This window comes from Phragmites australis, chromosome 4 (assembly GCF_958298935.1).
Source record: "Phragmites australis chromosome 4, lpPhrAust1.1, whole genome shotgun sequence".
Classification (NCBI taxonomy): Eukaryota; Viridiplantae; Streptophyta; class Magnoliopsida; order Poales; family Poaceae; genus Phragmites; species Phragmites australis.
The window spans coordinates 36,882,615-36,905,721 of NC_084924.1; the positions used below are offsets into that span (position 1 = coordinate 36,882,615).

Consider the following 23,107-nt stretch of genomic DNA (forward strand, 5'->3'; position numbering starts at 1 on the left):
CGGACTAGTACTGGAGGAAGCACGTGCGGGCGTGCGCGGACGCCCGCCTCTGCTTTCCATCTGATTGCCTTGCCGCCGCCGCCTCCTCCTCTCCTCTTCTTGAAGGGGAGGTAAGAAAGAGAAGCCGCCGGGGTGCACTACACTAGCCGGTCTCTCTCCGATCACCCGCCTCTCGAACCTTCCAGAACATTCCGCAAGCTCCCTGCGGTGCGGCGGGGCCCATCTGCTGCTAGCTCGGCCGAGAGGAGGGGGAGGGGGACCAGATTGTGAGCGATGGCCTCGCCGGAGCCATCCGCAGCGGGTGCCGGAGCCGGTGGCGAGTCGGCGAGCCAGGCGGCAGCGGTGGAGCCGATCCGGATGCCGACGGTGGAGGAGATAAAGGGGCAGGACATCTGGAACAACTGCGCCGTCCGCAGCGTCGTCAGTGGTGTCATGGGTAACTACACTGCTCAAAAGCTCCGACTCCATATATCATTCTCCGCTAACTTAGTGACTCGTCTCCAAAAGGCGCAGTTTTGCAAGCAAATTTTGATTTTGGCACAAGATGTAGTTTTTGTTCTGGCCTTCTGGGGTCTGTTGGGGGTTTGGGGCTAAATGAACTTGGGGTTTTAGTTATGACGAAGTTATCAGTAGCCATGCTTAAATATTGATTCATTGGAGGTTTGGAGATTGAATGGTGCTTGAAAGTTGAGAGGTCTCTTATTTATTCCTTGTGGGTGATGGAGGCAGATGGTTAGTTGTTTATCTGTTTGTCCAAAGAGTTCGAAACAAAAGATACCATGCTTCTTTTCTGTTTAGAGGAATTGCAGGGGGAAAACTTGATGTGTGCTAATGCTTCGATTTGGTGTTGCACTTCTATTTTTTATGCTCTTTGCTTGTCTATTCAGAAATGTTAGGAAATCCTTGGAGGCGATCAAATAGAATCTTTCTTATCCCCTTTGAATGTTCTTTTATGTGAAATGGTATATGCTAACGGAGTATGTATATTTGTTTTTTGTACTTTGTAGTGAACTTGCCTAAGAGAATTGGGGTGTGATTTTTTGTGTTGTGTCATTCAAATCTGGTCATGGAATATACTCATAGAAGTGGTTCAACAATATTTCAAGTAGGTTGCGAAGAATTCTCCGGGAGTATTATAAAATAGAAAGGCTGCATTCAACTGTGCACATCCTTCTTTCTTTCTTTCTTTTCTTTAGCTTCAGTATTGCTGGAAGCATAGTGCAAATGTGCAATGGAAATACAATGTGATATTTATTATGCAGTAATCAGGGGAAAGCAAGCTTAAATTTATTCAGGTTTGATCTGATTCATTCCATGTTTACTCGCTATAAGAAATTATAAGGAGATCTAATGCTTGATTTATGGAACGAAGCTTGGTTTCAAAAGCTTCAGTCAATATAGAAAGGCTCGTAATTCATGAATTTAGTCTGGTGTAACCGTTCGATTTTTTGTGCACAAGGTGTGTTTCGCAAAATGAGTTATAGGACAGAATTAATGATGACCATAATGTGTACTCCTTTATCATCTATATAGCCCAATTATCTGTATTTGCTTACAGTTTATTGTTTCATACCTTCAGAATAACAGCCATATCATGTGGTTGGTTACTACTGAAAATCTTGTCTTGTTTTACCCTATGATAGCCTGGAGGGTCGACTGCTAGTTCTTTCCTCTGTTTGGTTTGTGTGGATGTATCCTATGAATAGCTGGTTTAACTCTGAATCCTTTTTCGTTCAATAGGAGGTGGTCTTGGTGTACTTATGGGGCTATTCTTTGGAGCTTTGGACAATCCAATAACAGCAGAAGAGATGACTGGAAGGCAACAAATAGTATACACGGCAAAACAGATGGGCAGGAGAAGCATAAGCAATGCCAAAACCTTTGCAGTCATGGGGCTGATTTTCTCCGCAGCTGAATGTGTCATAGAGAAGGTATATATAGTGTATATGTTCTCATTCATGAATATTTGTACATGTTTTATACTTATTTTGACTATGAATTTTCATGCACCGGCAGGCTCGGGCAAAGCATGACACCACCAATACAGCGGTAGCTGGCTGTGTCACAGGAGGAACTTTAGCTGTAAGAGGTAAATAATTCTGCCATTGCTCTGCTGTGAATTACATCCCAAGACAATTTACTTAACTTTTACCAAGTATCGACTTAAGCTCTCAACTTTCAAGATAATTTCCTTGAACTAAAAACTCAGGTTGCAACTATTTTAGGATGGGTTAAGGTGGATGGGTATCTTTGACATCTCTATCAGTTTACTTCTCAACTCTCTGACTCTGCCTGTGTATCAGAATTCAGATAGGCAAATTAATGCTATGTCACATATAGCTACATTTCTGATCATAGTCCGGGGTAGGGAGATATATCTGTCAATTTTGTGTCTGATCACGCATACATTTTTCAATTCCTTGATTTTTCATACCTGCTTAGCTAAAGTTGTGTTTATTTCTTTTATTTTTGTTTAGCTAACTAGCTATGCTATTAAATCATAAGAATGAGGACAGTACTAAGTTCCTATACTAAGCCCTGATGTATCTATATTTGAAAATCTATCCCTAAGGGCATTGGTATATTCTTGTAGGTGGCCCTAAAGCTACATGCGTTGGATGTGTGGGTTTTGCTGCCTTCTCAGTGGCGATTGAGAAGTTCTTTGATCGGCATACTTGAAATGAGTGTTGTCACTTTGAAATGAACCCTTTTTATAGCAAGTATAAGCAGCATTGGCAGAAGAACCCGGTTATTTGCAACATTCAGATATTGACATCTCTTGAGAAATCTTGTAACCTAATATTTTTTTCTATTTTCAATTTCTTACCCGGCATCATAGTTATAACTAGAGCACCTACGAGGCCTACCGGAGTCAATATTCATGCCATTGACAAAGTTCTTCCAATCTGTCTTATATTTTTATTGACATCTGCAGTCAATGGGTTTCTATATTGTTGTCACAATATGTAAGTTGCTGACTGATATGTTGTGCCATTCCTTCCTTAATTTTACAATCTCCACTATATAAAGCACAAGTTGGTTCGTGTGTTGCCTATCTTTTTTCGTGCCTACCATATAATACAAAACCGAACAAATCGAGAAAACAAAAAACCACATAACCCAAGATCCTAGATCCCTCATCGCCCCTCCTCTCGATACCTTGTGCGGAGCTTTGTCACCGCCCCATCCCCTCCGTTGTGATTCGTGCAGTTACCGCGCTAGATGCCCCCATCCATGATACGCCTACCACAATCGTCGAGCCGAGCTGCAATGTAGTGTCCAGAACTCCATGGCTATTATTGCCAACAAGAGATGGAAGCGCTCGGTGACAGCGAGATGCATGGACTTCGAGATCAAGCTCCGCCTCCAATACGCTGCCGCCAACCACCACCTCTCCTCCTTCGTCGCGTCCTACCTCCATCGCAGTGACGCCCAACGTAGCTTTGTTTTGACGCCGCCATACGCACCCTGGCCACGTCGCCAAGGTGCTTCACTTGTGTTGTCCTCACTCAAGCGCCCACAGACATCGACACGTGCGTAAGCCCCGTCGAGGTCAAGGAATCCCTCGACCCTGTGCTCACCGTAGCATGCGTCAAGGACCTAGCCCACCTCCGTGGGGTTAACTGCCCTACGCTTGAAGCACCCCTGCAACAACCAACAACCTTGCTACATAGCGTGCTTGAACCAACAACCAGCAACCTTCCTTGAAGCGTGCTCCCACTGTTGTAGACATGAATGCCTGTTGTGTTTGCCTTCACCATGCTACAGGGGAGGAGTCACACTTGGCCCAGTTAATTAACTTTCTGTTATATGTGATGTTGCTCTATTTCTAGAATGTAACAGAAATTCTTTCCATTTGCTGGGGTGCTACATCACATTTGAGGTGAGGATAATATAGCTTCTCTTTGATCTTTTATGTTTTCCATCATTTTCTCATTTGCACATCTTTCTTGTCATATTATTTCAGCAATTCATTTTGATATTGTTATCTTCATTGTATGTTTCCTGAATTTGTTAATTCAAACCAATTACATATTCTTGCCATATTATTTGTGTGACTCTTAATTAGGTTGCCATACTGACTTACTCCATTCGATGTGGCCACCTATTAAGCGCCAGTACCATGTCGGGTGGTATAAGTGTACGGTTGTAACCAGTGTCTCGCAAGCCATCTCCGCAGGCAATTGTATGATGCCATTTTGGTGAATATTTGCACCCGTATACGTGTACATATACATAAAAAAGAAAAAAAAAGGAAAAAAAAAAGGGCAGCGCGGCCGGCTTTCTGTCTTTTGGGCCGGCCCAGCCTTTCTGCCCATTTTTTCTCCGGCCTCTAGCCTAGCCTGAGCGCCCCCCCCCCACCCCCGCCTCCTTATCCCCTCCGCCTGAGCACCCCCAAGCTTGGCTCCTGTTCATCTTCTCCCCGCCGCCTCTCTCGCGCGCGCTGCCTCCCGCATCGCGTCGAGCCGGCCCGAGCCGCTTATGCGCGCGCCCGAGCTACTCTCTCTTCCCTTCGCTCTCTCCTTCCCAGCACCTGAGCTGGCCTGGGGGCGCGGTGTCTTGGCCTTGTTCCTCTTCGAGCGGGCGCCGCCGCAAGGAGCCCGAGCCGCCCCGCCACCTGCTCTCCCTTTACTCGCTACGCTGCTCCCTCTCTGGACGATCTCACCGAGCCATTTTCTCTGGCTGAGCCAAGCACCACTTCCCCCCTCTATCCCTAACTTGATTTGGTTCGAATTTGTTTGAATCAGAGTCTGGCAGCCGCAACCTTCTTCAAATCCCAACCGAACCCTAACGGATTGGGCTTGATCTCTTTGATTAAAGGATCCTTATCTCTCGTGGGAACCCTAGGCCGCCCCTATAAAGGCAGGGAGGGGGGTACCTGGGGGAGGGAGGAGAGTTTTGGAGAACACGCGGGAGCCCTGCCACTTTGCGCCGCCACCTCGCCGCTACCTCGCGTCATCGCCCTTGTGCTCTGCCGAAGCCTTGAAGGGTGTCTCTCCTGCTGCTTCCCCATCACTAATCAGAACGTGCTGTTGATCCGTCTCCATCGCCACCATGACGTCGACCCAAGGTGAGCCCTGGCCGTGACTTTTCTCTGTGATGCACGGCCTTGCAGTCGTAGCCGGTGCTCCAGCTGTGCCGTTGCGCTTCCCCCCCCCCCCCTCTGCTCTGTGATAGCCCGGCCTTCGTGCCATCGTGCTTTTTCCCGCAGTCGGTGATGTTAAAACTGAGGCCCGGTGCGTTCCCCCTGTCTATGTTGTGTCGTTGCGCTTTGCTTGTGGCCCAGCCTTGTCCCTATTAGTCGATTGTCGTGTGTTCGTTGCTTTGTGATGCTCGGTCATCGCGCCGTGAGGGTTCATATGGTGGCCGACCATCATGTCGTGCTCACGGCCGTGTTCCTGCTGCTCCATCATAGAGAGTTTGTCGTGGCCAATGATGTTAAAACTGAGGCCCTCCTTCCCCTTCCTGTTCTTGAATGAGTGATGATGGCCAGCCTTCGGGTTATGATGCTGCGTGTCCGATTGGCCGGTGATGAAAACCTGAGGCCCGGCCACTATGCTTCATGTTGATGCTCTGTGATAGCCCGGCCTTTGTGCCGTCGTGCTCGTCGGGACCGATCGATATGCTGTTGATGTACCATGCGATGATTGTCACCACTGATATGTGGCTAGTATGGGCTTGCCCTTGTCTTGATCATTGCCTAATGCTGCTGTTGTTGGCTGGCCTGATGGTAGGATGGCTTTACTGATTTTGGGCTTGGCCGATGACCACCAGATGAGATTACCTTTTTGTGAACTGATGGTATGGTGGCAATGTTTATGCTCTTAGACAAATCAATGGCATGGTCAATGGGTTTTTGGCCGGCTGCTTGGTGATCATATGGCGCAGAAGAATTCAGAGTGTGGGTTTCTTTTGGTTGCCCCCAGTATTAAGTTATGATATTGCCAGAGACCTAATCCTTTCATAGAATGTTCGGCACTATGGTTGTTGTCTGGTGGTGATTATGTGATACAAAAGAATACAAAAGGGGGGGGGGGCTTTTTGTTGCCCCAATATCGAATTATTGCCAGATACCTAATCATTTTTAAGGATGTCCGGTGCTATGGTTGATGCCTTTGTGGCTCACATGTTATTACCCAGCCTTTGTGGCGTTTACCTTTGTGGCACGTTGCCTTTGGTCGGCCGATGAGGGTACGTCCGAGGCTTGAAGAGGGAGTTAGTGAGTCAAGCACGGTGTCAGAGCTCCTGGTTGTGGCCATGCTGCCACTTCCAGTCGAAGCTACGCGTCGTGCCGCGCTCCTGGCTTGCCTCTTCATACATACATACACAATTCTAAGGTAATACGTGGCCGATGATGACCTGGGATACATAAACAGTCCAAAAGCTCATGCTAGACTATTATCCCGTTCTTCGTCGCTTTTATTTCTAACGCTCACTTTGCTTGGTCTTTGTTGTGTGTGACTCCAGCCTTGCAGACTCGGAGATGACCTTGATATGACGACCGCCAGTGCAGCTTAACCGAAGGTAGCCTGAGGACAAGCGTAATTAATCGGAGGGCCTCACGAGGCCACGGGAACCAAGACGAAGCAATCGCCAGGATATCACATAGTCAGATAGCGTGTGCGTTGTGGAGTAAAAATGTATATGAGAAACTGTACTTTATGATTTCGACATGAATGAATAAAGTTACATATTTTTCGATTATTACATTCTCTTGTCTTTTGTATACTCTGTATACTGGCACGCTCACAAATATTACATACACAATTTCAAATACAATTCGAACGCCAGATGTTTCGAATCCGTGAAACAGCAATGTTAGGGTGTCTTTGGTTGGGTAACTCAGGGTGGATGGGTTCATCCCATGGGTGTTTGGTTGAGTGACTCAAGGTGGATAGTGTCATCCACCTCCACCGAATATTCCTCTAGATTTGGAATCGTCAGATCCCTAAAAAATAGCCGAATGATGCCGTCCGCTTCGATCCACTCATCCGTGACTCCTCACCCCACATTCCTATCTGAAGCGGATGACTGGGTCAGATAAACAGTAGTTGTCGGCTTCCATTTTTTTCCTTTCCTTTTTCTCTATTTGGATAGTAGGGTTGCCATGCTCAAAAAAGACGAAATTTTTTATGTTGGTTTATAATTCATGATGAATACATTTTTTAAAGAATTCACATCCATATTCCTTGTTGATTTAAAAATAAAAATCTCCAAATAGGGCTACTCCTAGAAATTCTAGCAATTTTAAGGCCTCAAAACAATTCTCAAAAATCTAGGAAAATTCACTAATATTCCTCTCATGTGGCATAATAATTTCAAAAATTATTTTTAACCCTAAGTTATTTTGTGAAAATTGAGTCCCTTTACTGTTGAATGACTATTTTTTGAAAATTTATAATACTCCTCACAACACACGAGCATTTAACTAGTCTAAAATATAAAATTACACATGCTTTCGCAAGAGAAGGACCGAGGGCTTATGGGGCATGGAGCTAGTCTTCAATAATGGCGATAAGCAGGGAAGCCTCATCGGCATCTGGCGCCTGATCACCTGCAGTAAACGGCGAAAACAGAGCAGAGAGATTGTGTCAGTTCAACGCATCATGGCAAGAAAGATTGACAAAAGTGCACCTTCCGTAACTCAAATCATCTGAACATGCAGTAGAATTACCTGAGGGCAGGTTGGAGATGATCTGCTCAACGAGCCCACCGCCATTCCCTTCTACCCCCTTCTTCTCCTCGCTCTTGCTGCCATGAACAGCTTCGCCATTGCTCGTCTTAGCATCGTCCTCACTGTTGTGGTTTCCGTTGCCATTGGTGCCAGACACGGCCATGCTGATCTTGGAAGCCACAACTCCCAGAATCCCACCCCCATTCGCTTCGTGCCCCTCCTCCGCACCCTTACTTCCATGAACAGCTTCGCCATTGCTCGTCTTGGCGTCGTCCCCGCTGCCGCCATGGTTCCCGTCACCATTTGCGCCAGACATGGCCATGCCGATCTTGGTGGCCATGGCACTCAGACTCCCACCACCATTCGCTTCGTCCCCCTTCTCCTTCTCCTCACCCTTACTGCCATCAACAGCGTCGCCATTGCTCATCTTGGCGTCGTCCTCGCTGTTGTGGTTGCCATTGCCATTGGCGCCAGACATGGTCATGCCGATCTTGGAAGCCATAGCGCTCAGAATCCCGGCTTGCTCGCCTACCGCGTCCTGATCTTTCTCTTCCCCATTCACCTCCTCTGTTTCCATTGCTCCTACACGAATCAATCAATCCATCAAAACAGATATACAGAAATGCAAACTTCCCTGGTCTAATTAGCTACGGAGATTGGAGAACAGATCGATAACGGGTCCTTAGTCCTTACCTGATGCTAGCGACGAAGCAGGGGGCGAGCTGGACAGGAGCTTATGGAAGATTCCGCCGCCGCCATTGCCGTCTTCCTTCTCCTTCTCCTCACCATTAGACGGCGCGGTCACATTGACCTCGCCGCCGCTGTCATTTGTCCCGGACATCGCTGCGCCTATCTTGGACGCCACGGCGCTCAGGAACCCGCCATCCTCACCTGGCTCACCACCACCACTAGCTTCTACTCCTTCTTGACGCGCTCCCGCCTGCGCCACCGTCTTTTCCTGCTCCCTCCTTTCCTCCTCGCCCACCGAGTCTTCCATCTGCAAACGAAACTACTAGAACCAGCTCTCAATCAGCAAGTGTCAAGTGTGAACTAGAGCAAGCACACAGATGTTTTTCCGGACGGACCAGCCGGAGAGCAGACGAGGAGCCATGCCGCAGGGCGCGGGCGGCGGATTTATCGCCGCGCGACGCGGGTGCTACACGCGTCCTGCCAGGATGGCCGCGCTCCTGGGGACGCGTAGCCTGGCGCGCGCGGATTGGCGCTCCTCGCCGCGCCTTTGTTTTTTAAGTTGTTTTGTGCTTTGTGCTTTGCGCTTTTGGATTTTTTTTTTCGTCCTCTATTGGCGGTGAGATGCCGGGTGGACGGTGGATCGCAGCGCAGTGTGTCGGTGTGGACGGCGGGAGGAAACATAAAGTATAACTTTTTACGATACGATGTTATCAGCAAAATCAGAGTGGCGCAGCGGAAGCGTGGTGGGCCCATAACCCACAGGTCCCAGGATCGAAACCTGGCTCTGATAAAAGATGTAATTTTTTCGTTTTCGCTAGTCCTGGTTTCGATCGCAATTTTTTTCACTTTCGCTAATCGTGTTTTGATTGAGTTGATCATTTTCCCCCACTACTGGGCAGAACTGACGTTTAGACCGTACCAGTGGCGGAACCAGATTTGATCACGCCCCAGGCTAAACTTTAACAGTGTAGAACTAATGTCAATTTATACCCACAGTACAGCATAATAAAAGTATATCATAAATACATCATTAGTATGAAACTTAGTCTCATTGGTTCAATACAATATAATATGGAAATTGTAAAAAACAGAATCAACATATAATAGTAAAGATACAATTTGAGTACCAAAATAACAAAGATACACTCTTATCCTAGCCTGCCGTTCCCTCATCAATAGTAGGACAAAAACCGAAACCTATAAGAACAACATAATGATGTAAATACAAACTAAAATATTTGTATAAAAGTGCATGAAGTTTATATTTGTAACAAACTAGAACTTACCACTAGCACGGGATAGTTGTTTCTTACGTGACCTCATCCCTTGAAAATGTTCTAAAGTCTTCTCATCTTTAATGCTTGCAAATATGTCTCGCTCAATATAACATACCATACGATGTTTCAACCATTTATCATTCATCCTTTTCATAATTTAGTCTTAATAATGCTCATAGCTGAGAAGGCTCTTTCCATAGTTGCTGTTGCCACCGGCAAAATCAGGGCCAATTCAATAAGACGATATACCAACGGAAAAACCGTGTGTCTATCAGATTGAATCATCTTAACAGCAAGATTTTCAAGATCAATATAGTTTGTGAAATCTACATCATCTCTAACATCAGCAATAAATGTGCCAAGTCGGTCCCTAAAGACTACACAATCATATTCGGAGAAGTTAGAAGCATATATCCTAGCAAGTTCAATTAACTTGTCTTCATCAAAGTTGGCAAAAGAATTCCTCGGATCAAGACAAACAATGTACCTCAATAACTGAGTAGATCTTTCAGCAAAACGATTGTTCAACTCAACAATAATTTTGTAATGCACGAAAATAAATATTTCATGATGGAAATGATCATAGTAAGTTATCATCCTACAGCCACGGCCCCTTGAACGACCCCTAACTAGTATTTTGTCTAACATATTTGGCATACTGATATTATGACGGAGACATAAGGTTTTTACCTCTTCGAAAAGCTCATCCCAACCTTGATTTCTAATGTTCTGAATTGTATTCAATGTGATCTCAATCAATCCTACAGCACGTATAATGTTTTGATCTTTCTTTTGCATACACTATGATAGATCATTAGTCTTGCCCAATATTTTAATCATAAGATGCAATATAAATATGAATTCAAAACTCTCCATTTTCTCAAACAAAACTGAAGCTGTGGTTTTTTGTGTTTCATTAGTGGCATCATCGCTCAAATTCTCTAATACCTCTAGGACCGAATCCCACATGAGAAGAAGACGACACAATGTCTTATGATGTGAGCCCCAACGCGCATCACCAGGTCTTGCAAGGTTTGTTTGTTGATTTTTCCCCCTTCCAGTGAAAATTTCACCAGCCTCCAATTTGTTCAGAATATTATCATGGTGATCTTGGGCCAATTTATCTCTTCTTTGACAAGAAGCATTAACAATGCTAAAGATCAAAGTGATGTAGTTAAAGAAATCCAAAACAGAAGAACAACACTTGGCAACTGAGATAATCACCAATTGCAACTGATGGGCAAAGCAATTGATATAAAAGGCATATGGATTTTCATCTAGTATACGTTGTTGCAACCCATGAAATTGTCCTCTCCTGTTTGATGCTCTATCATATCCTTGTCCTCTCAATCTAGACATTATCCTTGTCCTCTCAATCTAGACATAGATAATCCATGTTTAAGAAGCATGCCATCCAAAGCTTGTTTTAGTGAAGTTGATGTCGTGTCAGAAACATGTTGAACCCCAAGAAATCTCTCTATCACATGCCCTTTATTATTGACATATCTACATGAGGAGAGAAAACATAATTAATACAAGCATGATTATTAGTGACAAACCTTTATTTAGAAATTACAAACTGCAGCCACTAACCTCAAAACCACGGCCATTTGCTCCTTGATAGATGCATCTCGTGCCTCATCAACAAGCACGGCGAATTGTCTACCTCCAATATCATCTATAATGGCTTTGGTGGTCATTTGTGCACGAACTTTGCACAACTACTTTTGTATTTCTGGTGAAGTCATTAAATTGTTTCCAGAGCACTGTCAAGAAACTTTGCAGCCTTTTCATCCTTCTCTTTATACCATTTCAGCATTTCTAGAAAATACCCCTTATTCTTTGAGCTAGAAGACTCATCGTGCCCACGAAAAGTAAGAGCTTGTAATAGAAGAAATTTTGCAATACCTAACATAATAGTAATTCGAACTCTATAGTCTTCCTCTTCCTTCTTGGGGGCGGTAGCCATGACATAATCCACAACCTGTCTTTGAATTTTGAAATCCTCACAATGCCTTCTTGCGAGAACTATTGACTTTACCAACATGGACGTCAAAACTTTTAGTTGCGGTCTTCCAGTTTCTAAACCCCACACCCGTGAAGGATTTGATGCCATATTTTTCAGCTCTTGGTTGCTTAAAGAGGTAACAATTAAAGCAAAAGGCTGCATCTTTAGCAACACTATATTCCAACCAATCATGCCTTTTGAACCATGATTCCTGAAAGCTCCTCTTTTGACTTGAAAAAACTCTCTGTGGAAATTCTTGACTAGTTGGTTGGCATGGACCCATTTGCATATACTCCCTTCTAGCAGCATCTCTAATATTGACATCCAAGTCTTCAATTGGTTTTCGAAGCCCAAGATCAGCAACAATGCCATATGGATTAAGTTGAACAGGAGGACTGCTTTGCTGTGTGTTAGGGCCTTGAGTTTCAACTGATTCTAAAGGGGGCTGATTTACTTCATTTGATTGTGCTTGTGTTGAATAATAAGATGTCAATGTCTTAGTCCTCTTCATTATGTATTTCTACTTTTCCAATTCCTACACAACAAGTTAACAATTACATTGCTTTAGAGAAGTTGAATATATACCTCTAATCTCTATGGAGTATTGAGTACAAGTGTACAACATAGTATTTGAGAACAGAGGGAGTCCAAAGTGAACACCTAGGCCACAGGCCCTAATACTTGAACTTTAAACAGCTAATTAACCTATTTAGAAAACAAGTTCCTATACAGTGGTTAATTTTCTACTTCTCTTCATGGATCAAATGCAAAAATCCTAGACTATTGACCTCCCAATCTGATAACATATCAAATACTTTCAGTTGGAGATTTATCCTGTGTGAAATCTATGAACATGTACTACAACCATGAGGATTACAAGAGAGGGATTAGAGTAGATTACTAACCGGTAAACTGGCAGCAGCACAACACGGCAGGAGCCGGGCGACCGTGCAGTGCAAAGGAGCCGAGCTGTCGCGCTGCCGAGCTGCCGAGTTGCTGAGCGGCTGCGCTGCCGATTTGCCGCGCTGTCAAGCGGCGGAGCTGCCGAGTTGCCGCGCTACCGAGCGAAGGAGCTGCCGAGTTGCCGAGCGGCCGAGCTGCGGTAGCGCTACGCCGCTGCATAAGGGCAGGAAGCCAGGAACGGCGGCGCTGTGCAAAGCGTGCCATGGCTCACGGCTGTAAGACCAAACTCAAACAGGTTCCCTTTACGACACATATTTTCATCGTGAGGGATTCTCGTTTCCTTCAGCGCTCCTAACAGTTTCTCTTTATGGTTCCCTTCGCGACGGGATTTCCAGGGTCATTCCCTTCATGATGAGATTCTCTCTCCGTTCCTTTCGCGATTCTCCTCGAAGGAAAGTTGTTGTAGATAAGAGGAAATAAAGAGAATGAGAACGGAAAAGAGAATTGGAAAGGGAACAAAATGAAAGGAATATGATTTGGGTAGTCTAACCTGAAAGGGCTTGTGCGGTGGATCTGTAGACGGATGCTGCGTGGCTGCACATGGGCTAGGCTACATAGCAAAATATTACCCCGGCTAAGCTTTTCCTACTGGGCTATCCCTTAGCGAATTTCCTAAGCTCCGGGCTCAAGCCCACCTTGCCATGGGCTTGGATTATTGGACGAGCTGAGCCCGTCATTTTTTCTCTTTCATCTCATTTTACAACTGGCCAGATCATATATTTCGCAACTTCCTACGTACGTACAGAAGCGACGGGCAGTGCTCGGGATATGATCCCCTCCCCAGCTCCCAGGCCAAAACCGATTTCGCGGCGTTGATGTCGTGAAAACGATCATGTCCAACTCGTGAAGATTTTAAACACCACCATGGCCAAGCCGCTCCTCTCCCACGATGGATTTCCCGTACCAACCCGCGGCTAAACCCCCTCGCGCTAAGCTGTTGATTTGCCGGAGGAAAGCAGTTACACGCGCCCTATTATACTGCCGGCTCCCTAAACTAGGACAATCTTATAGTTTCTTTCTCTAATTCGAAATATTTAACTTTTTACTACTTTACCAGAAAAATAACTTCTTGTTGAAGATGACAAATAAACCCTCTTGAACCTATAACAATAGATCTAGTGGCAAATTTACTATTATACCAAATAGCAAGGTGGCAAAAAATCAAATGGCCTCCTAATCCAATGCATGAAGAGAAACATCTGTGCGTGATTGACACTAACCACGCCAGCGCTAGTTAAATCGGGGGAGGAGCTCACGCCTTCGTCGCGTGCCTCCACCTCCCCAGCATGCTGTTACCGTGCCTGCAGCGAGCTTAATTTTCATCAGAGTTTTGTTTCTCTATATGTATCACCTTTTCGCAGCAGTGATCTCGTCAGGCATCGGAGCTCTTGAGCTCACCATCTGATAGATTCGTGTCCCGTTTATTGGTAGAGGCAGGGAGAGCGAGGGGTCGATCGATGAGGAGGCCGCCGTGCTGCGACAAGGCGAACGTGAAGAAGGGGCCGTGGACGCCGGAGGAGGACGCCAAGCTGCTGGCCTTCACCTCCACCCATGGCACCGGCAACTGGACCACCGTCCCCCAGAGGGCAGGTCATGTGCACACCTGCATTTCACATGTCACCAAAGGATCTGTAATCTGCGTGCCGTTTTTGTTTTGGCTGATGAGAAGGGGATGGGCTGCATGCAGGGCTGAAGAGATGCGGCAAGAGCTGCAGGCTGAGGTACACCAACTACCTGCGGCCCAACTTGAAGCACGAGAACTTCACCCAGGAGGAGGAGGAGCTCATCGTCACCCTCCATGCCATGCTCGGAAGCAGGTTGTATCACCATCGTTTGCTCTGTTTGTCTGGTCATTTCATTTTCAGTAAGATGCAAGTTTTATATTTTCTGAGTTATTGGATCGATCTAAAATTAAAAAATAAATTAAAGATTAACTCTTATCGAATTAATTTATGAGAAAAATGAACTAAGTGCTAACTCAAAATTACCCATTGAGTATCGACTTGCACCCTAATTTTCAGCGATCAGCTACATTTTACTTCTCAAATAAGACCAAATGTTTAGACCTAGCATAAGGTTTCTCGTGTATAAGCAGCCTATAAGGTCGATCCATCTTATTGCACCGAAAACTCACATGCTAGCTCTCATAAAGAGAAAATTAAAAGGTCCGATTCCATGTTCATGATATTCCGAGTGTTTTCATTTGTGTTGCAAATTTGTGATAGGTTAAACAGAGGTGAAGATCTGAGCTGTTTTGAATTGCTAGGAATTTTTTTAGACAAATAACACAACTGCATGGTGCAAAAAATAACTGTGACAGGGTGGTAGATGTAGCCTGCGAGGTCTTTGGCATGAAAAGTAAGGGTATATTTGGTAGAGCTCTTTAATCTTTTGATTCTATATTAAAAGTGAATCTGTTGGTGAAATCGTTTGGTATGTTAGTGGTGGAGGTAATTCCTGAGAGAAGATTATGTTAAAATTGAGGAAAATCACCCGAGAATCGATGAAAGTTAGATTTTTTGACTCCCACCTCGCAGTAAAAAATGTAGGAGTGATACCCTCTGATTCTGATGCGAAATCGATTTACCGATAGAGTGTTTGGTAACGCTCTCATGCAGAATGAGAGCTACCGAACGACCCCTAACTAGTGTGCAGAATCAACTGCTTCCTCATCAGCGACGTTGCCGATGGGTCCAATCTTGATCTGACAAGGAAATTGACATGATTACATCGTGGAGAGGACTGAACCTTTAGCGGAAGAGCTGTGAGTGACATACACAATGCAGTGCGCATTGTGTATATGTGACCATTAACTGTATTCTTCGTTGTGTTTGATTTTTTTTGGGGGCAAAATGTCTTTTTTTTCGAATGGGGCCAGGTTTATAGATAAATTGGAAGCACGGTACAACCCACCCATAGGAACCTCGTCCTCGAATGTAGTTGAGGAAAACATATCAGACTCCGCCGGAGCAAGCCCCGGCGACCTGAGAGAAGATCGAGATTTACCGGAGCAAGCCCTGACGACTTGAAGACATAAATTAACACCCAGGGAGCTGACGCATCCCTCCAAACGCAGTTACCCTACTAACAAACCTAACACAAATGTCGGTGAGCTCAAGTAGGCCGAAGACGCCACCGGAGAGGAGGAAGACATAGGCACAGTCCACTTCCCAAAGTTGCTACAAACTCCTCACCGCCAACTCCCGAATCCAGCACTTCTCAAACCAATTACTGCACACCGACGACTTGACGAGATTTGCCGAGGGCCTACTTCTATACGAACATACTAAACACAAAGACATACACATACGTATCGGCATCCGCAGAAACACCGAGAAAAGAACAAATTGTGCCAACGAATCAGCAGGGATACTCGGTCGAACTCCAAATAGTAGCCCTGTCGTTTGGTTGCAATACCGACGCCATGAGCCGCCTAGCCCGTAGGCCCGCGTGGGATTGCGTGCCTCATCCACGCGTTGAAGCCACCGAGCGAGATGTGCCACACCACCACAGAGACAAGCCAGCCCCTCGCGCACAGCCACGCACTCGTCCGTGCCGCACCCGCGCACAGAAGCCCGGCATGACTAACGAGGAGGCACATACCCGGCGGGAGGAGGCAAGGAAGGAGAACCTAACGCGCACGCCAACAGCAACGACGACGAAGCAAAGGCGACATACAAACTTAGGGCTAAAAGAAGGACTAAGTGGCCGACCCCCTTCACCCTCCCTTTGGCGAGCTCTTCGGGGAAAGAGAAGGGAGGGGGACAGATCTTGGAGACTAAATAGAAGACACTCTCAACTATAGCAGGCGAAACGTCTTTGATCTGCAACTCCGTAGCAAAGCAAATTAGGTACGAGCACTCGTAGTGTTAGTGCTGTTAATTACCATGGAAATCTTCAGATGCTATGTTGCTTACTGCTAACTGAAAACAGTGATGGACGTAATAAAGTTATAGAGGGAAGGCTAATCTTCTCCCTTCTCCATTTTATCTCCCTTTTCTTCTCTTTCTGTTGCAAAAAATAAAGAAGGGTTATAAAGGAGTGGCAGCCAGCAAGGGCTGCCCTTTCCCCGAAGATCCGCCGCGAAGTAAGATGAAAAAGCTTGCAACTAAAAAATTAGTAATTTTTTTTTTTTTGGCTATTGGCATGTTCACACGGCGACGATGTACTGATCTCCGGGGACATGCGAAATGGGGCTGGTTGCAGGTGGTCTCTGATCGCGAACCAGCTGCCGGGGCGGACGGACAACGACGTGAAGAACTACTGGAACACGAAGCTGAGCAAGAAGCTGCGGCAGCGCGGCATCGACCCCATCACCCACCGCCCCATCGCCGACCTCATGCACAGCATCGGCGCGCTCGCCATCCGCCCGCCGCAGCCTCCTCCCAACGCTTCCTCCTACCTCCACGCGCCGAACCCGGCAGCGCCGGCGCTGCCGCTCGTCCACGACGCCGCGTTCCACGCGGCCGGCATGCAGCCGCCACAGGTCGCCATCGCGCGCGTCGACGCGGACGCGCCGTCTCCGGACCACGGCCAGCAGCTCAGGTGGAGCGACTTCCTCGCCGACGACGCCGCAGCCGAGGCGCAGCAGGTTCTTGTCCAGTACCACGAGGGCGCGGCTGCCACCGGCGGCGGCAGCGCACAGGCTGGGAGCAGTAGTACCGGTGGCGGTGGCCGCGTGTGCGGTGACAGTGTCATTGGTGACGACGGCGGCGGCGACGACGACGGCGCGGCGGCGTTCATCGACGCGATCCTGGACTGCGACAAGGAGACCGGGGTGGACCAGCTCATCGCCGAGCTGCTCGCCGACCCGGCCTACTACGCCGGCTCCTCCCCGTCTTCGTCGGAGATGGGCTGGGGCTGCTGATTAATTCGCGGTTACATATAACTTGGACGGCTTAATATTTAACTTTAATTAGTACACTGCATGCTTCGATACAAGTATGAACTTTGGTAATCCATTCGATCCTGCACCTGCAGAGCTCATTCATTTGTATGATTATATGCATGCATGCACTGAACTGCTTCATGTAATTTCCTTTTTCTTTTTCCTTTTACGAGACCATGCTTTTTTTTCTAGTTAATTGGTTGGTGGTACCATTAATAATCGATGATCATATCATCGATGAATTAAATTGCTTGTGGCATTGTGTTTGTTGGGAAAACCGGAACTGATCAACTGATCAATCTTAGTGATGCTGCTTCTTCTAGAATAAAATTATCTAGAGTGAATATTATAAAACTACACTTCTGTTATTATAAACAGATCAGATAAAATGAGCTACCACCAACATCATACCCTGTACAGAAAGATTCCGGCTCAAACATACACAACCTCTCTGTTGATGGTTGCAGGATGTGCATTTCCGTTTCATCTACTGCGTTGAGGACCTGGTGGTGAAGCGCCAATACCGGGAGTGGGAGTCCTGCTTCCGGATCTATGGCTTGACTCCAAACTGTTAGATCTAATATGAATTGTCTAACTCATGAACACTTAAAGATCAAAGAGATTATGGCTCAACTTACCATCATTGGAAGAGGAGGCCGCGGGGTCTTCACGTAGTCGATGTAGATGTGGCCGGCATGTGGTCGATCGCCGACTTGACGATGAGGTTGATGTAGTGGATGCTAGGAGAAAGTTAGCGGTGTCGTCATCCTGCAAAGGGCGTCGGCCTTCCCGTGGGCACCAGCGAGAGATCGATCGGGATCGAGTTTGTTGGGGTGAGAGAGAGACTAAGAGATCGTTGGACCACACCTAGACGTCGGCTCACCCTTTCCTTTTTATAGCGATGGGCCACAGGGGACCTTAACCAATTATCGGTTAGGCGCCCCCGATCAAGCGCATCGTGGAGTTCGACTCCCCTTAGGTTCGGTCTCTCGGTTACCCGAGATCAACACCAACATTCTCCCTCTTGATCATAAGACTAATCTCATAAGCCCATTCTTAATACAACTGTATACCAAGACAATGTGTTACAATGGCTAATGAAATACCTTTGAAACCCCAGTACCTATAGTGCACTATTCTATCTTGATATGGAAAACTTTATACTTAAGAAATTGGTTTGTATAATGGTCCTCTAATTCTAGAATCAAACGCTTTCAAATAAACTCATGCTGCCAACATGATCTCTAAAATCATTGGGTGGTAAGACTTTAGTTAGCGGATTCGTGAGCATTGACTTAGTGCTTATATGCTCAACCTTAATTATTTGATCTTGGATTCTATCTTTCGCAACGTGATACTTAATATCAATATGTTTGGTAGCGTCACTTGACTTGTTGTTACTCGTATAGAAAATTGCTAGTTCATTATTGCAATATAACATAAGTGGTTTAGCAATGTTGTCTACCACTCTAAGTCCGAGAATAAAGTTCTTAAGCCATGCAACCTACAATGTAGCATCATAACATGCCACAAACTCAGCCTGCATTGTCGATGATGCAATAAGTGTCTGTTTGGAGCTTTTTCACGATATAGCTCCTCCAGCAAGGGTGAATATATATCTGACGTGGATTTCTTAGTATCTATACATCCCATGAAGTCTGCATCTGAATAGCCCACAACTTCAAGATTATCATATTTTCTATATGTGAGCATGAAGTGCTTAGTACCTTGCATATAACGCCAAGCTTTCTTAACTCCTTTACAGTGATCTGGTCCTAGATTAGACTGATATCTGCCAAGCATCCCAGTTACAAAAGCTAAGTCAGGACACATGCAAACTTGAGCATAAATAATGCTTTCGACAGCAGAAGCGTAAGGAACCGCCTTCATCTGATCATCTTCATATTGGTCCCTAGAACATTGGAATGTTCCAAACTTATCACCCTTAACAACAGGAGCAGGTGAGGCAGAGCACTTATGTATATTGTATTTCTTTAGTACTCTATCTATGTATACCTTTTGTGATAATCATAATACTCATTTGGACCTATCTCGATGAATTTCAATGCTCAAAACATAAGAGGCTTCACCGAGATACTTCATATCAAAATTAGTAGAAAGAAATCATTTGGTCTCATATAGCATGTCCTTATCGCTGCTGGCCAATAAGATGTCATCCACATAGAGAACTAAGATAGTGAACTTGCTCCCCTTAAACTTAACATATATGCAATTGTCCACATCATTTTCCGTAAAGTCAAATTTTCTTATTATTTGGTCAAACTTAAGGTACCATTGTCTAGACGTTTGCTTTAATCCATAAATAGATTTCTTAAGTCGACATCCTATATGTTCCTTGGGTTCCACAATAAAACCTTCCAATTGAGTCATGTAAACACTTTCATGCAAGTCACCATTAAGGAATGCAGTTTTAAGATCCATCTGATGCAACTCTAAATCATAATGAGCTACAAACGTCATAATTATTCTAAACAAATCTTTAGTTGAGACAGAAGAGAAAGTATCATTGTAATCAATGCCTTCTCTTTGTGTGTAGCCATTTACTACGAGCCTTGCTTTGAACTTCTCGATATTTTCCTTAGAGTCATATTTAGTTTCGTAGACCCATTTACAGCCTACTGTTTTGGCTCCATCAGGAATCTCTACTAAGTCTCATACATTGTTAGTGCTCATAGACTTTATTTCATCATTCATGGCATCAAGCTACTTAGATGAATGTTCACTTTTTAGGGCTTCCTTATATGAGGTAGGATCATCAACCTTTCCTGTGTCATTCACATCGTCACTATTGTAAACAACATAGTCGCTCGATACGGCTGATCTTCTTTCCCGCTGTGGTCTTTTAATAGGTTCATTAGTTACTAAAGGGGGTTGCTGAGGCTCTTCATTAGGTGTTGTATTGGAAATTACAGAGTCCTCCACTGGAGTAGCAGCAACAGTGTTGTCTACTGAAGGTGCAACCACCTTAATTGGAGGTGCAACAACAGTATTCTCAACTGAAGGTGCAACCACCAAAGACACAGGAAAAAAATAGTCTCTTGGAAAATAGGTGACGGAACATAAACCCATTTCTCCTCAAGATTTATTTCCCTGGGCTCGGTACTCCCTTGATATCATCGCTTTCCAAGAACACAACATGTCTTGTCTCAACAAACTTAGTAAACTTATTTGGACAATAAAAACGACACCCCTTTGATCTGTCAGGGTAACCAATTAAAATGGCAACTAACAGTCTTAGTGTCTAATTTCCCAATACTTGGATTGAAAATTTTAACTTCAGCTGGACAGCCCCACATACGTAAATAATTAAGATTGGTTTCCTCCTAGTTTATAATTTATAAGGTGTCTTAGGTACCGATTTACTAGAAACTCGAATAATTATATGTGCGGCTATCTTTAAAGGTTTCATCCATAAATTGACCGACACACTGGAGTAACTTAGCATACTTCATACCATATCCATAAGAGTACGGTTACGTCTTTTAGCTACTCTATTTTGCTGAGGTTCACCCGGTGTTGAATATTAGGCTACTATGTCATTTTCCCGAAGGTACTTAGCAAAAGGTCCAGGAATTTGGCCATAAGGAGCATGTCTCCCATAATATTCTCGCCCACAATCTGATCTTACTACTTCAATTTTTAAATTGTGCTGATTTTCAACTTCAGCTTTAAATATCTTAAATTTATCTAGTGACTCAGATCGATCCTTAATGGGATAGATGTATCTATAATGTGAGAAATCATCAGTAAATGTTATGAAAGAATCAAAACCATCTACTGACGTCACAAGAAAAGGACCGCATATATCAGTGTGAACTAATTCTAAGATTCATGTGCTTCGTGTGGCTTCTTTCTTGATTTGCTTAACATATTTTCCTTTAATGCAATCAATGCACTGGTCTGAGTCAGAGAAGTCTAAGTGGTGGATGATCTCTTCTTTAATGAGACGCTTCACCCCCCCCCCCCTCGAAATGCGGCATAAATGATAGTGCCACAATTTCGATGAAGTCTCATTATCACTTCTCTTACGCTTAGTAATTACATCACAAATGTTCATAGATACAGAGGAATCACTGAGAGATAGCAAATAAAGCTTGTCTTGTTAGATGGCAAGACCAATATTAACATTATTTAACTGAATAACACACTTCTTGTTCCCAAAATTACAATGAAAACAATCATCATCTAACATAGAAATGGAAATCAAGTTTTGCCTTATAGAAGGGACATAACTTACATTATTAAGCTGAAGAATAAAGCCACTATCTAGTGTTAATGGAAATGATCCCACTACTTCAACTTCAGCCTTTATGTCGTTGGCAACTCTAATTCTTCTTTCCCCTCTTCTTAGGGTCCTCCTCGTAACGAATCCCTACAGTGAATTGGTAACATGCACAATTGCACCAGAATCAATCCACCAAGAATTAATAGCATAATCAGCATAAAGAGATTCATCTATGAATGCAACTTCATCATTACCTTTCTTGTTGAGCCACTTTAAGAAGCCGACATATTCCTTCTAGAGGTGTCCACCTTTCCCACAGAAGAAGCACCCATTTGGATCAGCTTCCTTAGGAGGAACAGGAGCAGCAGGAGTCTTGGGCCCCTTGCCCCCTATCTTGTTTGGCTTAGGGGAAAATTGTAGTTTCTTCTTAGGCTTGTGATCTCCTTAGAACTTTCTTTTGCCAGGACTGAATTGATTGATGTGATGAACTCTTCAGCCTTTAGCCTTTTCTTCTCTTGGGCACACATGGCCATTAGTTCATCAATAGACCACTTTACCTTCATAGCATTATAATTAATCATAAATGGTGCAAACTCAGGAGGTAAAGAGGTCATAATAAAATGGACAAGGAAACTATCAGAAATTTCCATCTCCATTTTCTTAATCTTAGCAGCCATATTGGTCATCTTCATTATGTGCTCTCTAATACTTCCTGATCCATCATATTTGTCATTTACAAGCCTCTTAATGAGTGTACTTGCATAGACTTTTGAGGCCCTTTGAATTGATCCTCAATTTTCTTTAAGTACTCCTTAGCATTTGTAGCATTAGGGATTGCTCCTCTTATCCCTTCTAAGATTGAGCTTTTAATAATCATTAAGGATAGACAATATGAACGCTCCCACTTAGCAGATATGACATCATACTCTTTCTTTTTGTCATCATAATTGTCCTCACCTATGGTGGGAGCAATGGGGAACGTCCATCCTAAAGGCATAATCGAGATCGAGAATGCCGAGCACAACTTCAATTCTTTCTTTCCAAGATGGGAAATTGTTCCCATTCAGCTACTCAATGCCACTGATAATGCTGACAATGTTGAAGTTAAAACATGAAACATTAGTGAAAAACATAATATAATGCATGTAATTAACCCTATGTTGTTGTGATTAACAACATGCAAATTTATTGTTCTAATCCGTATTACCGTTGGGCAGAAAATGAAATAAGAACAATAGATTAACTTAATGACACATAATTATAAACAACGTTGGTCAGAATATAATTAAATGCCATCATAAAATGCTCTAATTAGACTTCGCATTGGTTCCATTTAATTAGAGACATCACTTAATTTGCA

The 23,107-nt window shown here is 44.5% G+C and overlaps 3 protein-coding genes and 1 non-coding gene across 4 annotated transcripts; 3 read left to right on the top strand and 1 right to left on the bottom strand.

The window, feature by feature from the left end:
• Nucleotides 1-54: 54 nt before the first annotated feature.
• On the top strand, nt 55-3,050 carry LOC133916306 (mitochondrial import inner membrane translocase subunit TIM22-4-like). Its single transcript, XM_062359924.1, has 4 exons — nt 55-436; nt 1,741-1,931; nt 2,017-2,089; nt 2,594-3,050. The coding sequence occupies exons 1-4, from the start codon at nt 274-276 to the stop codon at nt 2,677-2,679; spliced, it is 513 nt and encodes a 170-aa protein (XP_062215908.1). The 5' UTR covers nt 55-273; the 3' UTR covers nt 2,680-3,050.
• Nucleotides 3,051-7,103: 4,053 nt separating this feature from the next.
• Nucleotides 7,104-8,778, bottom strand: LOC133914370 (uncharacterized). Its single transcript, XM_062357485.1, has 3 exons — nt 8,369-8,778; nt 7,676-8,257; nt 7,104-7,555 (listed from the first exon to the last, which is right to left on the bottom strand). The coding sequence occupies exons 1-3, from the start codon at nt 8,670-8,672 to the stop codon at nt 7,497-7,499; spliced, it is 945 nt and encodes a 314-aa protein (XP_062213469.1). The 5' UTR covers nt 8,673-8,778; the 3' UTR covers nt 7,104-7,496.
• Nucleotides 8,779-9,083: 305 nt separating this feature from the next.
• TRNAM-CAU (transfer RNA methionine (anticodon CAU)) lies at nt 9,084-9,155 on the top strand. The gene has a single exon. It is a non-coding gene; the product is annotated as a tRNA-Met (tRNA).
• A 4,915-nt stretch (nt 9,156-14,070) lies between these two features.
• On the top strand, nt 14,071-17,683 carry LOC133914371 (myb-related protein Zm38-like). The gene is made up of 3 exons (XM_062357486.1): nt 14,071-14,203; nt 14,301-14,430; nt 16,820-17,683. The coding sequence occupies exons 1-3, from the start codon at nt 14,071-14,073 to the stop codon at nt 17,478-17,480; spliced, it is 924 nt and encodes a 307-aa protein (XP_062213470.1). The 3' UTR covers nt 17,481-17,683.
• The last annotated feature ends 5,424 nt before the right edge of the window (nt 17,684-23,107 follow it).